The following is a 16,978-nucleotide window of genomic DNA, read 5'->3' on the forward strand; positions in this document are numbered from 1 at the left end:
GCGCCGTCACCGGGGAGGGAGGAGGGGAGAGGAGGGGGAGGGGCGCCGGCAGGAGAGGGAGAGGGAGGGAGGGAAGGGGCAGCGGCGGCGGCTAGCCGACGGCGGGGAGAGGGAGGTGGGGGGCTGGTGTTGCGTGGAGGAAGAGGAGGGGGGCGTCGGGCGCTGCTGGGGGTGTCGCGAAGGAAGGAGGGGGTGCTGGGGTCGGGGGGCCAGGGACGGGGTGAAATAGTTGTTTTTGACGTTTGCCGAGTGTCCGATGTGGGACACTCGGCAAAGAAAAAGAAAAAATTTGCTAAGTGTGAAAAGAAAAACACTCGGCAAACATTCTATAATTACCTTTTAATACATTATTAAAAATATCCAACAGTTCCAAAAAAAATAGCAAAATGACACATGAAACAATATATGTTCTCTATTGCATATAAAAAAAGTTTTGTGGTCAAATCAAAACTCGACCGTCACTTTGACTCTAAATCTAATCGAATTCTTCTCAACGCTATTATTCTTCTTCGGAGATGCTTTGGTTTGTAAACATCGTACGTGACGAAATGTGCAAAACCTTCTCAATTTTTTACCACAACCTTCACGTATGATATCATCACATCATGACAAATCTCATGATTTTCTGACTTCGTTTGCCTTTTTTAGAATTTAAAAATCATTCGATCACATGTTTGTGGTTATATTTCCTGAACAAGATGTTTGAAATTTTCTTTTCATTTCATGGGTAAGACCTCAAACTGGGCTAAATAACATAAATATCATTTTTCTACTCATTTTATTCTATAATTTGAATCACTTGTGGTTCAAATTTGACTTATACCAAAAATTCCCTTCAAATGCAATTAATTAATTAAATATAGCAAACAAATCTAAAAATATACCAAATTTGAATATGAAGTACCACATGTTGTATGTGGGGAGTAGAAAAAATTTCAAGGTGAGAAGAGAAAAAAACTTATTGTTTTGCCGAGTGTCAAAAAAAACACTCGACAAACCCCCCCCTCTTTATTGACACTCGGCAAAGCCCCCCGAGTGTTTTTTTTTGACACTCGGCAAAGATGCGGGTTTGCCGAGTGTTTTTTTCTTGACACTCGGCAAAGACCCGATTTGCCGAGTGTTTTTTGTTTGCCGAGTGTTTTTAGCTTGGCACTCGGCAAAGAGCTTGTTTGCTGAGTGTTCGAAAAAAAACACTCGGTAAAGAAAAAACACTCGGTAATTTTTAGCTTTGCGGTAGTGCATCTCATCATCTTTTCATCGGCCACATCACACTCTGAATCGATATGCTGCCGGTAATTTGCTTGTCAATGCAACCGACAGTGCAACCGCACGCATCGTTAAGGCACTACAACATCTGTATACAGCTTGCCACTGTGTTACAGATTTATATATAAATACATGGCATGCACCACGTACGCGAGTAGAATATCGTGTTAACATGTGACAAATGGATCCCTTCAAATTACAAGATTGTGTTACCACGTGAATAGAAGCATCAACCTTGTGGCCGACACCTGCTGGGTTTTGAGATTCCAAGTTCACAGCTGAGTCATAGTGCCAGTATATTTTTCACTGCGTGATCGTATTGTAACTAAAATGGTTCTTACAGTCACGAATCCCGAACGATCGAGGAAACGGTAATCTGAAAACAAGATGCTAAATAACCCGTGCTTTTGAAGTTTCCCCCCAAAAACCTTGATCCAATTTTCTTTTTTATGATCAAACTCTGCCGTTGCAAGTATGGAATTTCTACTTGCAGGGCGCGTGAATCCAGTAGATTGTACACCACATGAAATTTGCCTGTAGATAACCCTAACATGTGCCTTCACTAGCTCCGCAGAGCAAATAGAAAACCTAGAAAGCATAAGCAATGAAGATGAACAACTAAGTGTACAAGTACTATCGAAGTGATCAACGTCTCGTGGCGAAATCGTCGATCCTTGTATAGAACTAAAAAGAAATTAGATGACGAGGCCCACGAGCGAAATCTTCCGAAATCTCTCATTAATTGCACGCGATCAACATCAAGCGTATTCTAGCTTAAAAAACTAATGCAATGTGCAAACCGTTCATCCATAACCATGCATGGCTTCCAAGATCCAGTGCTATAAATAACCACACAAACGTCCCTCTTGTCACTCATCTCACTCTCCACTACTCCATAGCTAACTAGCTAGCTTAAGCCATCTCGCCATGGCTACCGGTAAGCTCTTCGCGGTTGGCCTCATTGTCCTACTAGGCATTGGATTAACCAATGCTATTAGGGTCGTGAACCGCGCCACTGCTGATGGCCAAGGAGGTGGAGGTGGCGGAGCAGGCGGCACCGGAACCAGCTACGGCTCCGGCTCGGGCTACGGCTTCGGCGATGCCGAGTCCTACGACGGCAGCGCCCAGTCTCCGACCAGCAACCACGCGTACGGCAGTGGATCCGGTGAAGGCGGTGGCGTCTGGCAAGGCCACGACCAGTCCGCGTCCGGCTACGGAGCTGGGGGTGCATCTGGTGCAGGCCACGGCGACTCAGGTAACCGGAACACCGGTGGGGCTTCAAATGCGAATGGAGCCGGCGGAGGCGGCGGCTCCGGCGGAAGCTACGGGAATGGCAGCGGATCTGGTGGGGGCAGGGGAGTCGGCGAAGGTGAAGGCGATAACTATGGAGCCTATGGCTCGAGCTACGCGAATAGCGGTGGCTCCGGAAGCGGAAGCGGAGGTGGTCATGATGGTGGGTTTGGCAGCGGTTCCGGTGGCGGATCGGGGAACAGCGGTGGTGCTACATCAGGTTACAACGATGGTAGCCGCAACGGCTCAACACCTTAAAGTTGTTACTTTGGGTTGAAATAACCACGTCCTGATGAGGGCTGGGGCGATGCGAACACATGTTCGTTCCATGTAGTGTCAAGCTCAATGTTTCTCTGAATAAGCCATATATGTGGCGCTTGTTAGTCGTCACTGATTACTTCTGGTGCCTCGCAACTGATGTGTAACACATGCATGTAATGGTTGTAGTGATCCGCCAGATGATCAAGTTAAATGGTGATTTGATGAAGAAGTAATTTAAATATATTTTTTGAGAATATGCAGGCGACGTTATTAACGTTGTCACTCCAAATAATTTTTCTGTCGTTTGCCAATTACTAATTAGCTCTGGGTTTTAGTAATAATGTGACCAGATGCGTGCTTGCAATGCAACTGATGAGTCAATGCATGTTTTGGTTGCAATATGCCCCAATCGGTCATGGTGAACAATGCTGCATTAATCATTATCAAGAAGTAATGAAATATGGTTTCCCTTGATAATAACAGTGCATGCATTCACTACAAGAATCTACTTCTTTCCCAACAGTTTTTTAAAGTGGCCAACAGTGTTAGCACCATTAGTATTATTTTTCTAAATGGCCAACAGGGTTTGTAGTATATTTTTTCATCTTTCTCTATAGTTTTGGTAATTGCCTACAATGTAATCCCTTACTAACTAATTACCTACAATTTATGTAGCTAGTGAATCAAATATACTATCACTCGTTGGCCATTTATAGAAAAGCACTGTTTTTTTAGAACAATAGAAGAGCACTGTTGGGAAAAGCAGTAAGTCTTGTAGTGTCCATTGTTTTTAGTTATCATGACCTGTCTCATTCGTACCTACGTGAAAGGCTCATTGTGTCTCAAGAAATGCCGAGATTATATTGTTAATTGAGTTTCATCAAAATTTTAAACACGTTGAAGGATATGCTAGTAGTTAGGGCTGGGTTGGCACAGCTCTAGGTAGAGAGTGTAGGATAAAATAAAATAGTTTAAAATGTGTGCTTAAAACAAAATAATAACAGAAATGCTTCAAATGCCATGAATATGTCCGGGGGACACCGCCCCAGGTCTATGAATAATGATCATTTAGGGTTCAGCCTTCAGAAACACAGAAAAGAGAGATTGTACACCTATATGTGTCAAACAGTTTAGTTTATATTGAATTGTTTGTTGTGAATAAGTAATCCATCTCCTTCCATCAGTTTAATGTAAAAAAAAGGCAACATGGTCATTTGATCTACTTTCTTACATCATTTGAATAAATCTGAAATGACAAGAATGTGTGTGAACAGTGGGAATATATATATCTATACATATTCATAAAAAAGGGTGATTTCCAGAAAAATGCTGAGGACCTCAAACAGTATAACCATAGCTACTGCAATCTTTTGTTGTACTGTATGACCTTATGCAGTTATGCTCACCAGTTCATCATAACTCTACCCCCCCCCCCCCCTTTGCCGGTGTGCAATACATGCTGGGTATTAGTTAGAACTAGTCAATCAACCCGTGCGGGATTAAAAACTACTGTATTTGAAAATTATTTAGAAATGAAACTCCTAGCTAATAATCAAAATTGTTTACCTACTACTCTCTCATTTTTTTCAATACTACTACTCTCTCATTTTTTCAATACTTAAACACAATACTCAAATAGCTGTGTACTTGGTCTAGTTGTGATTGATTTTTAATTAGTAATTACTCTATACACTTTTTCATCCACATTCACACGTTTTTCATTTTGTATCGTACCTCCATCCATCGTGTTTAGCATAAAAATTAATATTTTTTTATCACTTCCTCACATACATGTATAAATGGTCTACATGGATAAATGGTCTACATGGTAACACTTATCATATGTATATACCTTAACTTAGTATTTATATATTAACAATGACATAAATAGTGAAAGGGCCTCTAGCCTAGTGTTTAGAGCACCTGAGTAGCACCTGGTAGGTTCGGGTTCGACTCGTAAATTAAACGGGTCTGGAATAAAAAATTATAAATAAATAGGTAGGGGCTTCCCCCGGTAAAAAAAATAATGACATAAATAGGTAAGTTAGAACCATACATTAGTTTACTTTTGAACATTTCTATATGATGCACACGAAGATAATTAGATTAAGATTTAACTATTTACTTTAGGTTATTTTTAATAACGACATACTTGGATACAAATTTAGAATGACATTTTAAGTTATGCTTAATGATATGCATGAGTAAATTGGATGATGATTATGGGGTTATTTTAGATTATATAATTTAGTTATAGTTTGAGGGTTTATTTTAGAATATTTTCATAATGATAGTGGTGGATAACTTTTCAGAAAATATAATAGCCCCATGACTATGATTATTAGAGTTTACAGGACTGATATTTGATATTTTTTGTTTTTGTGAGAATTTATACAATTTGTCTTTTTTCTAGCATGTCTCGTGACAACTAATGTGAAGTATCTAATTGAAAAAAATGAGTCCACATTGCAACAAAACTATTACCTTGAGTTACCTCTCATTTGTTAAATATTCGAACACAATACTTATATAGATATATACTTATTATCTTCTTTTGATTGTGATAAATTTGAGTTAGTAATTACTTTATAACATTTTCATCCACATTTATAATATTTAAATTTTCACTTTTTATCAAAGGTATGCGCTTGAATTTGTTTAATGGACCCTAAATTTGAGCTATAATTTTAACATAGAAATATATATTCTTATCACTTCCTCAATATCTTTCTAAATGGTGACGCACATCATGCGTATATACCTTAATTATTATGTCATATACCAATAGTATAAGAAATAGACAATTTAGAATCACATATTGGTCTATATTTTTAACTAAGGTGATTTGGATTCAAATTTAGGGTCACCTCATGGTATTTTTCATAATAGTATATGTGGGTAATATAGATGCAAATTCAAGGGGTTACTTTAAGTTATTTTTTATGTATTAGGGTGAGCAATTTAGTTGCAAATTTAGGGGGTTATTTTAAATTATTTTTATAATGGCATAAGTGGGTAATTCTGAGGAAGATTAGGGGTTACTTTAGTTTATTTTATATAATGGCAGAGGTGAGTAATTTAGATATAAATTTAAGGGGTTGGGCTATTTTCATAATGGCATAGGTGGGTAATTTTTTAGAAAATATAATAGATCTAATGGCTATAATGATTTGTGTGTACATAAATGATTGATGACTAGATATTTTGCTTTTCTATGACAATTTCTAGGATTTCTTTCTTTTTCTAGAGTATCCACCTAGGATCCTAGGTGTTTTCACCTGAAGGCTTCAAAAGGAGCCTCCAGTCAGTAATAGTAAGATTGAATCAAACAGCAACTCTTGTCGGGGTAAATTTCACAATATTGTCACATTTGTTGTGTGTTACATAAAAACTTGAAATGAGAGTGCAGAAGCTAGCCAAGGACAGACCCTTATACGAAAAAGAAATACTACAAGAAGCTTCCATATGCCATATGCACGATGCGTTGAATCACATGTATACGTAATTAACCATGCGAGGCGCAGGTCCGCGTGGGAAATATATAATGGAAATAAAAACTGCGTCCTACAATACAGTCTCATAATAAGTTGGTCTCCAAGAAGGTCGCTAGCTAAGGCTTTGCTGTCGGTGGGAGCAAGAGATCTGAAGAAGTATCGTAGCAACGTGGCCGGTGCGGATCCTCGTCGCCCGGCCGGAAAGAGTGAAGTAAACCAAGCATGCGTGCGTGCTCGATCGTAGGCTCGTACGTTGCTCGAGATTCTTTTCATCAATCTGCTAAACAAAACAGAACGTGAACCTTGCGTATGTCCATGCTGAGTTAGTCAGACCGAGAGAAGAACTAACCGACAGTGTGACCTCAGTGGGGTAATATGACTGAAACGATGCTGCGATATCTCTGCACGACGCAATTACAATAACAATTTCATATGCAATGCTCACGCTAGGCAGTGGTCGAGGATTCGAGAGCATCCATCTGGGGGAGAGAAAAGTGGATCATGCTGCTAAAATCTTCTAATGATCACTACGTACTGTATCTGTATCTGTACCACACGTGAAGATGCAGCAAACTGGTTGCGTTGACAGCCGCTCTCTATGGCTTGTTTGCCCGCGCGCGCATGCATGCTGGCTCATGCATCAGTGAACATGGCAATGCTGATCAAGTTTACGGGGGCACAGGCCAAACTAATTAATTAATGCCCTTCAGCTCATGCTTCTGTCACCCATATACTCATCGTATCAACTGCATTGATTGGCATATGGCATTGATCAGATCTGACGTTGTACACCAGCAGTTATATAATCCATAGAAGTACACAGTAACACAGATACAACTCGCAACATGGAGTTCTAGCTAGCATTGTAATTAAAAAAAACAATTCAACAGCAATTCACGCCACCAACTTTCTCTTAACATAATGAAGTAATCGTACGTCTGGGCTCAACCTCTATAAATCCCACAGCAGTCAAGCACCCAGCATTCAGCTCATTTCATCTTCCACACCAAATCAAGTCAAAATGGCAGGCAATAAGCTCTTAGCTATTGGCTTTGTCGTCCTCTTGGGCATTAATTTATCCAAAGCAAGGGAGTTCGACTGGGAACACCCAACAACCGGTGCCAATAGTCAGGGAGGGGGAGGAGGGGCAGGGGGAGGGTCCTCAAATGGTTATGGTTCTGGATCCGGTTCCGGTTATGGATCTTCCGGGGCTAGTAACAGTCCCGGTGGGCTCTATGGGACCGGCGACTCGATGGCTAGGGGTGAAGGAGGAGGTGGTGGTGGTGGTAACAATGGAGGTTATGGAGCTGGTTCTGGGTCTGCTGTAGGTAATGGAAAAACTGTTGGCTTCTATGGTGGTGGATTTTCAGGTGCTGGAGGTAGTGGCGGTGGGGGTGGCCAAGGAGGCGGTCCCCTCAATGGTGATGGTTCCGGTTCAGGATCAGGAAGAGGCATAGGGTCAGGTAATGTCTATGGCCCCCGTGGTGGAAGCTCAGTGAGTGGTGGGGGAGGTGGCGGCGGCTCAGTTGGTGGTCGTGATGGTGGGTATGCTAGCGGCTATGGAGGTGCATCCGGATCTGGCTCTGGCCAGGGTGGTCAATCCTAAGAAAAGATTCTGTAACTCAATAAATTAAACCTGTCATGAGGCTCATGTCCTTGTGGTAGCTCACTCAAAACAGGTGTTGCAACAAGTGTTTATCTCAATAAAACATCAATGAAGCCATCAGCTTTCTTGGTTATGTTGTGATTAATTATGTTGTAAACTCTTTGATTCTCGCGCTCAATGAATAATAATCAGAATGCTTATTTCTAATTCAAGTGTTATAGTTACGACTTTGGATGCTCATTACAATGTCCTTGACAATATATAACATCAAAAGCCCAGGGCCTGTGGGTTGTTGCTCGCAGAAAGCTATACTCGTATTTGCATTCGTTTGAGCCAACATGTTTCAGGTCAGCATAAAAGTAATTGGACCAAGCTTGTTGTGCCCCTCTATGATGGACTGTGCTCTGCCTCTATGAGCTCCCATGATCAACTAAGTCCTCTCGATCATCGAGGGCTTGTTTAAGAATAATCATCTACACAGGGTCGGAGCTTATTAGCTAAGGCCGAAGCTGGCTCGACCTACTGTTTATCTTTAATGACACCATTTCTTTCATTTCTTACTATGTGCTAAGAACACCGAATTGAGTAGCATGGCACTCTGCTAGATTTTTTTTAAGTGCCACCACTGTGCCCGATCAGGCAGGGCCCATCTCGGCCCAATCAAATAATCCATCGACTTTTCTGCTCCAAAAGCCCACGACATCATTGAAGAAGACCCAGCGGCAGCCCTCCTCTCCACAAGCCCATGGCACGTTGCAGAATTTTTTTTATTTTTTTATTTTTTTTATTTTAATATTTTGCAAAAATATATGGTCTAATGAAAAATTTCAAATCTATACTAGTACCGCCGTGTACCGCCATAGCGCTAGTGCAACCGGCGGTAACTTCCCCCTCGGCAGTACACTTTTAAAAAATCATAACTAATTTATATGAACTTGGATGGAGATAACTTTATATAGAAATTGTAGATCTCGACGAGATCTACAACTTTGTAGTTCAAACGTTTTTCATTTAGTATCATCTTGGTGCTCAAATAATTGACACAATTTTTAGATCTAAAATTCTGGGCAGCACATATTCAAAAAATCATAACTAATTCATATGAACTCGGATAGAGATAAGTTTTATATAAGTTACAACTTTGTAGTCCAAACTATTTTCATTTGGTGTCATCTTGGTGGTCAAACAATCAACACAAGTTTCAGATCTAAAATTTAATTTTAGATATGAAACTTTATCTCCATCCAAGTTCATATGAATTAGTTATGATTTTTTGAAAGTGTACTACCCAGGAAGGGTGGCAGTAGCTTGCTACAGTGCACCTTCCGCTGTTTTAAACGGCGGCATAGGTATAGATTTGCAATTTTTTTAGACCATAAATTTTTGTAAAATACTAAACTAAAAAATATATAAGAAAAAAATTCCATGTTGCACTACTCCATAACATCCTATCACTGTCGGCTCCAAAAGCGGCCTTCACCGCCGGTTTGGAATCCGTCGTCTGACATAATGTCGGTGATGGGGTACCGCATCTTAAGCTGGCAGTGATGTTGTCTATCATCACTGCCGGTTTATGCCCCACTGAAACAATGCATCCAATACATAACATAAAACCTGCAATGATCGTTACCATTAGGCTGCCTTAGGATCCATTGTTTTTCATTAACAGTGAAGTCTCCCCAAAAAGGTCTATGAATTTTGCTTTTCTTACGATATCTAGCGAAGACCCTATTTGACATTACGAACAGTGAATACGATTGGATGAAAGTAAATCTAACAAACAAAATCCAACACATAAATAAAAGAGTGATTTCTTTATTTACTTGTTCAATAGGTCAATGAGTGGTTGGACATATTTTCGTTCCCTTCTTTTTTGAGTCATAAATGCTGATGTTACTCTCCTCAAGGTATATATCAATGAGGACATGATGATTGCTGCATATATTTCATGCAAGGAATGAATTAAATGCTTGACAACAAGAGCCTTACGATAACTAAGGATCATATTCACTTACAAGCAGTTGTAGGAGAGAAGTACGTGTTTCTTTGTATTCAAGGACAAAAAAGCCTGAAGCAAGTAACTCGGCATTTCCGAAGCTTTTAATGTCTTCTCATTCACAGCAGTAGGGTCCAAGAAGCCTACATCCTTAATCCCATTTTCATGGCACGTATAAGACTCCATCCTACAAAAGAATGAAGTTATATGTATAAGCCACTTAGTAAAGAACTCATAATACATGTTAGCGACGATACTTACAAAGTCCACAATCCCATGATTGAGACGTCAAGGGCTCGCTGTTGGTAGCACTGAAACAATTCTTTGAAATAAATCCATAATTCACTATTATCCTTCTTGTGGATATCATGCTTTGTGTAACTCGCACCAAACATGGTGGCGCTCTGTTGTTTGTACTACTCATGTAAGTGTCTCATTTTCATGGGTAACTGGGGGATCATGCTCATCTTGACTAGATCCTATCGTAGCTCAAACTTCCATGCAATAGGCACAAGCTGCTCCACTGGACGATCTTGACTATACTCCATTGCCAGAAGTTGTTCCTCAGTAATATTGTTCGCCTCAAAAAGGGCCTTCCTCTGCTCTATCTGCTCCAAATTTTCATTGTGCACAACCTTTGAATATTTAATCAAATGGCTTTTGCTAATGGTTTGCTTAAAGTCTGAGGGCAGTTTTTCTGGTTCTAGCATTTGTGGCTTTATGAAATGCTTTTGGAAATGCGCAACAGCCTCTAGACTAACTGGCACCTCATCTACTACCTTAAAGAGCGATGTTATGCTGGCATTAACCGGTTTTTTCTTCGTAGTGCCCTTGGCCTTAGGAAACGAGCTTACGGCGGGGTTGGTTCCTTTTGAGGCGGCGGGGTTGGATGATCTCTTCTTTGATGGCGGGCTCCTCAAACTTGGCGACGGGGTTGGTTCCTTTTGAGGTGGTGGGGTTGGATCCCTTCGAGGCGGTGAGCTTAGATCCCTTTCACATGGCGGTGTTGGATCCCTTAGTGGCAGCATCGGGTCATGTCCACGATCGCTATTATCATCAGAATCATGAGAGTCTGATGAGTCAAAGGATATGTAGAGTCTCCTCCAAGCCACAAATGATCCAAGGTTATGTTTAAGTTTCCTCGACTCACCCCTTGCGGCAAAGTCCAACTCCATTATACCATAACTCTTCTTAATGAGAGCATCAAGTGTAACTTTGGCATAGCCATCTGGTAGACAATACAACATAACATCTAGGCCAGTAGGTTGAGCCTGACCTATGGCCACCTTGGCCTTGTTAAATCCTTCCTGGACATATTAAATCCTTCCTGGACATATAGCTTGCAAAGACACTAAAATTCATCCGACACTACTAGAAAACCTATCATCGGAACATCCGATGGTCTTGACTCTTTTTCCTGTTTTTCTGTTGTACCAATTGATTCGATGGTTGCTCCGACGCTTCTCAAATAGGCCATCGGAACATCCGATGGTGCCATTTTTCTTCTACGCGCCACCACTTGCACACTGAAGATACCGTCACTTGGATGCTCTAGAATTTTCTCTATCATTTGGATGCTTCAATACCATAGAATAATTTTAGATACCATGGCTTGGTCACATGAATACCATAGCTTGGATACTTGAATACCATGATTTGGATATCAAGAATACCATGATCTGGACCTTACCATGGTTTGGTTTACATTCTTGGGGCTAGAAAACCTACAAGATACATGCTAGACAAAGCATTAGTCCCAATGACTATGTTGTCACTCAATCACTAAAATCACAAACTATAGCCTAATGAGCCATGTTCACTGCAGTTTGATCGGTTGCTATAATTCTCTGAAACTCCGGCCACTTTTTATTACACGTATATTTGATTTGGAATTTTATGCATGGTCGCCCAGTTTACCAGTCGCGAGTACCCATTGTTAGTTTGTTACTCAAGTGATCGCGGTGACCCTAAGCAATTGACTGACTTCACTAGCAATGCAACGTGATCCACCTCGTATAAGTACAATACAGAGCTCCATCGTAAGTAAAAAATTCTTGAAACCACAGGCAAAAAGAAAATTGAAGAAAAAGGCAGATGATTGAATACCAAGCAAGCAGCTAGTCTCTTGCCAAGCTGAACACTACCGGTGGTTCAAAAACAAATCAGCCTACACGAAGTCCATGAAGGGATCGTGAAACATCTTCACAAATTAACGCATAGTCAACATATCAAGGTTTTAAGATATTTTCAACCATGGATGGCCACAAATTAACAAATCAGTCATCCCGTTAGCCTTCTAATATTTCCCTCTCCTCTCCGGAAGGAAAAGGCATGCAAAAGATTAAAAAGCAAGCAAGAACCTAGTCTCTTGGCAAGTTGAGGCTGTGGTTCAAAAAGAAATTTGTCCAAGAAGCCCACGAAAGAATCTTCAAACAGCTTCACAAATCAACTTATGGTCAACATGTCAAAGCTACAAGATATTGCAACCATGCATGCGCGGCTTCCAGTACTATAAATAGCCATCGAACCTCTCATTACAGTTCATCTCATATTTCCCTCTTCTCCATATAGCTATAGCTACCTTAGCTCGCCATGGCTACCGGTAAACTCTTAGCTGTTGGGCTTGTTGTCCTGCTAAACATTGGATTAACCAATGCTATTAGGGTGGTAAACCACGCCACTGCTGATGGCCAAGGCAGCGGTGGGGGTGGCGGTGGCGGAACCGGGAACGCCTATGGCTCTGGTTATGGCTCCGGATCTGGCTCTGGCTCCGGCACTTCCTTTGATAGTACTTCTCAGGGTCCTATAAGTAGCTTCTCCTCTGCTACTGCAGATGGTAATGGCTCTGGTAGTGGCGGTTGGCAAGGTTACGATCAATATGCGTCAGGTTATGGAGCAGGAGGTGCATCTGGCTCCGGCCATGGTGACTCAGGCGATTTCTACAGTAATGGAGCTTCAAATGCAAATGGAAGTGGGGGTGGCGGTGGCTCTGGTGGAAGTGTCGGCAATGGTCACGGGTATGGTGCTGGCTCAGGGGACGGGGAAGGTTCAGGCTACAACAAGGGACCATATGGTTCAAGCAACGCAAATAGTGGTGGACACGGAGGTGGAAGGGGTGGTGGTCACGATGGTGGATTTGGCCGTGGTTCTGGTGGGGGATCAGGGAGCAGCAATGGCGCTGCATGGGGAGGCTACTACAACGATGGCGGTGTCAGCGAACCACCACAGCCTATTTTTGATGGCGGTGTCAGCGAACCACCACAACCCATTTTTGATGGTGGTGTCAGCGAACCACCACAGCCCATTGATGGCGGTGTCAGCGAACCACCACAAGCTTATTAAAATGTCTTTTATTTGGATTAGTGTCAGCCTTGGGCGACACATACTGTTTCCATCTTGTTTGAGCTTATATATTTCTCGACGAATAAACCGTGTCATCTGTTGGTTACAACTTAGTTCAAGGTTGTACTAATTGACGATGTGTCTATGATGCATGCTAGCAACTCATGTTTCAGAGCATGTTTTGGTTGTAATTGGTTAGTCGACAGATATGAATCTTTGCTTTCATCAAGAAGTAATGAAATCTGGTTTCTTGGACAATAACAGTGCAAGCATCAAATTTTAATCTGATTTCTTGGATATAGCAACAGTGCAAGCATAAACTTTTACTGTACATGTTTCTCCTTTTGAAGAAAGCTCATTGTCAGTGGCAGATCTAACCTCCAAACCTAGGGGGCTCTTTTCCACCATTGTCAGTGGCAGATCTAGCCTAGGTTTGGGTAATTAATAAGATGCTATTTCATTGATAAAAAAATGACGTGTTAATTTTCTCTTAATTTTTGGGCAAGTCCTAATGCTAAATCGAATCTTTTCTTTCTTTGAACTTTATAAGAAGTTCAAATCCCAGGATCTTCTATACAGAGCCAAATATAACGAAGGAAGGAAAATTCTTTGCCATTGTCTAAAGTCAAATTCTAATAATGTAAAAGATGATGACAAAAGTTCAAAATGTAATTGAGAAAAAAGGCATAAGCCTATTTTTCCTTCTTTAATTGGTTACCAGTACACCTAACTTGCATTACTCTTTTTAAAAAAAAGTAAAAGAAAATAGACCGGACCTTGTTTTAACTGGAAGCAGTAAACACCTGCGCCACCAAGTTAATAGCTTCGGCCCTCCACAATGGTGGCCTGAAGCTTCAAAGTGACATCCGATCCCTAGGTCAGTAAAAATGCAGTACGCGATACAGGAGGAAGCTTCTGAATGCGATGCCCGAGATGTGCATCCAAAACGACCGTCGAATCACAAAACGGCTACAGAGTATCGTCGTACGCTGGTCTTCAAGAGTTTGCTGGCTGCGTGAGCAAAGATCGGAGACGTATCGCGCTCGCGCCTGTTGCGGGTCTTCCCACGGTGAACCCTGCAAATGGGTATCAGAAAATTAAAGTACAGGTAATACATACGACGAATGGAAGCGATTACAACTCAGTGGGCGATTATGGCTGGAGTAATATAGCCATGAGTATCCGGAGGACACACAGAGTTGAACAGCATATATAGCTCACTATACTTTGTTTACAGGCGATGCTGAGCAACGGATTATGCATCTTTGGAGGTTAAAAAACATGCATCGATCATAATTCATGTGCATATATAAACTCTAGTAGTGATCATCAGACTACCAGCTAGTGTTATAACAGGCTCTAGAGACGTCGTCCATTCTGACGTCAATAAAAAGCGCAAGCTGCATATACATTGCAGTTTTGATTTTTATTTTCTTTTTTTTTATAGATCGGCCATCCTATTAGTTGCAGGTGCCAGGTGGTGAGCGCCTTCTTGTTGCTTACTCCTACGGTCCTACCTCTTTATTTTTTAACCCCCCTAGTAATAACTTTTCTTGCAAGATACAATTTCAGCAGTACACGGGCTGGGCCAATTGTTCGCAGGTAGTAGAAACCTATATGCTCGGCCCACCAATATCTGAGGTCCAGGAAGCTGCAGCGCTTCATACACCAACAGACTGACAGGGCTGGTCGGTTGGCCCCCGTCAGATCCATCAAGGCACCCAAGCCACCAACCAACAAGTCGCTCGTCACGGCGAAGGGGGACGCGGTGCCGTGCCGTGCCATTGCCAATATGCCATGCAGACGTACGTACGTACGTGACCAGACATGCCGCGGCAGCACGACCACCGCCGGCCACCGCGCGCTGTTGCTCGCCAGCTGCCTAGCTACCTTGACGTGACTACCACCACCACCACTCGTTCCGACCGAACCCGACCCGAGACCTAACGCCCGCACTCAGGCCCTGCGCGTCCACCGCCACGCGCCCACGCCAAACGCCGGCCGCTACCAGCAGATCACCTCGGCTGCTCGCCACTCCCTCAGCACCACACGACGACGCAGCTACTATAGCGCGACAGCGGCTGGCACGCACCCTTGCTCCCCTGTAGCGGCGCGCTCTGGCGTGGCGTGTCCGGTGTGCATGCGTCCAAGAGCTAGGTGCCCAGAACGGAAGGCGCGCGCACGCAGACATGTCGCTGTTGAACTTATCTTTGCGTTAACGTTGCATGTGCCACATAGACCGGCCCGGTGCGCCGGTGGGGTTGTGTGTGTGTGTTGTGGTTAGTTGGGCTTCAGCTTTCACGCGTGGGCCTACAGGATCCATCCCTTCTTCTGGTGTCTAATTGTACATGTCCCGATATGATCCATCCAATAAAGCATTGATCAACTACTGGCAGCACAAAGTATTGGATTATACTCTGCAGCGCATTATCCCTTGTTCTAGCATGTTCTTGTGGCGCCAAGTGTCGATGATAAGCACTTAGAGGCCTGCGCGCTGCGGAGATCGCTGTGATTGAAGAAAATCGGTGACTCGTCAATCGTCATGAACTTTTCAGCAAAAAAGAAAAGAAAAGGAAAAGAAAAAAGAAAAACAGAAAGCGACTCTTGGTCAATCTGATGATCAGAGACGGATCGGTACCTGCTGCTGTTACAGTTGATCATCAGCTTCCAAATAACGCTGCAGATAGGACCCCAGCAGAGTTGGGCAGCTACACCCTATTCGTATACTGAACGGGGGCGGGCGTGCTTCTCTAATTTCCATCACAAACTCAACTCATCTCAAGTAGCCTTTTCCCTTTTTCTCCCCTACTCTTGTCACCGTTCTCAACGTGCGTTGGCCGCCGCGGCGTCGGTCCTTGGCGGCGAACGGAGTCCATCTGATAATTAACCGGCTCTTTTTCTTGGATCACTGCATGTTCCATCGATTAATCTGAATTTCTTGCGCATGCAGCTTCCTCAGATCGAACGGTTCAGAACTAGCTAAATTCCTGCAGTTCACTCTTCTGGCACGAATCTCGGTGCAGCGTTTCCACACGCGTCGCACTTGCAGGGAGAAACAAGCAAGTGTGCTCGTAGCAGCGCGACACGTTTTCTCTTGCTCCAGGTCTTACCACATGCCTAAAAGGGCTTATGGCTGAGAACAAAAGTCCATCTCCGCATGGCAGTGCTCCTCTGTTCCGAATTCTAAGTCATTTTAATTTTTCTAGATCTATCTAGATATACACTATATTAAAAAAAATATTATATATCTAGACGTACAATATATCTAGACACATACTATATTATTATGTATTTAGACATAGATATTATGTATAGAAAAAATATGGATCTATAAAAATTAAAACGATCTGCAATTTGAAATGGCGGGATTACCTATCAGAGACTCGCCGGCCGGAGAGCACTGAGCTAGCTAGCCAGCCAGCACTTTGACTCCTGGTGAGTGGTGCAATATCTTGATTATATTGACGTCGATCTGTTGCAATCATGGCCAACTGAATCCACAAGAAAGTTGAGCGGTAATCGATCGTCGTGCTTGACTTTTCACCAACTCTCCCTCACTTATCACGGGTAGAAAATTAAACATTAGTCCCCATTGAAAAGACCCATAGGTCTTAAAAATCCAACCGGAATTAATTATTCGGGACTAAACGTCCCCATCTTTAGACCCTAGTCTTTCATTCGGGAGGACTAAAGACAAACCTTTAGTCCTGGTTGGTAATATCA

At 42.4% G+C, this 16,978-nt stretch overlaps 2 protein-coding genes across 2 annotated transcripts; both read left to right on the plus strand.

Annotated features, from left to right (window-relative positions):
* Positions 1-2,154: 2,154 nt before the first annotated feature.
* On the plus strand, positions 2,155-3,071 carry LOC117839960 (uncharacterized). Its single transcript, XM_034720406.2, has one exon. The coding sequence runs from the start codon at positions 2,194-2,196 to the stop codon at positions 2,812-2,814; it is 621 nt and encodes a 206-aa protein (XP_034576297.1). The 5' UTR covers positions 2,155-2,193; the 3' UTR covers positions 2,815-3,071.
* A 9,391-nt stretch (positions 3,072-12,462) lies between these two features.
* Positions 12,463-13,516, plus strand: LOC117835170 (uncharacterized). Its single transcript, XM_034714550.2, has one exon. It carries the CDS (start codon positions 12,506-12,508, stop codon positions 13,253-13,255), a length of 750 nt encoding a protein of 249 aa, XP_034570441.1. The 5' UTR covers positions 12,463-12,505; the 3' UTR covers positions 13,256-13,516.
* Positions 13,517-16,978: the final 3,462 nt, after the last annotated feature.

The sequence above is a fragment of the Setaria viridis genome, chromosome 9 (assembly GCF_005286985.2).
Source record: "Setaria viridis chromosome 9, Setaria_viridis_v4.0, whole genome shotgun sequence".
In the NCBI taxonomy this organism is placed as follows: domain Eukaryota; kingdom Viridiplantae; phylum Streptophyta; class Magnoliopsida; order Poales; family Poaceae; genus Setaria; species Setaria viridis.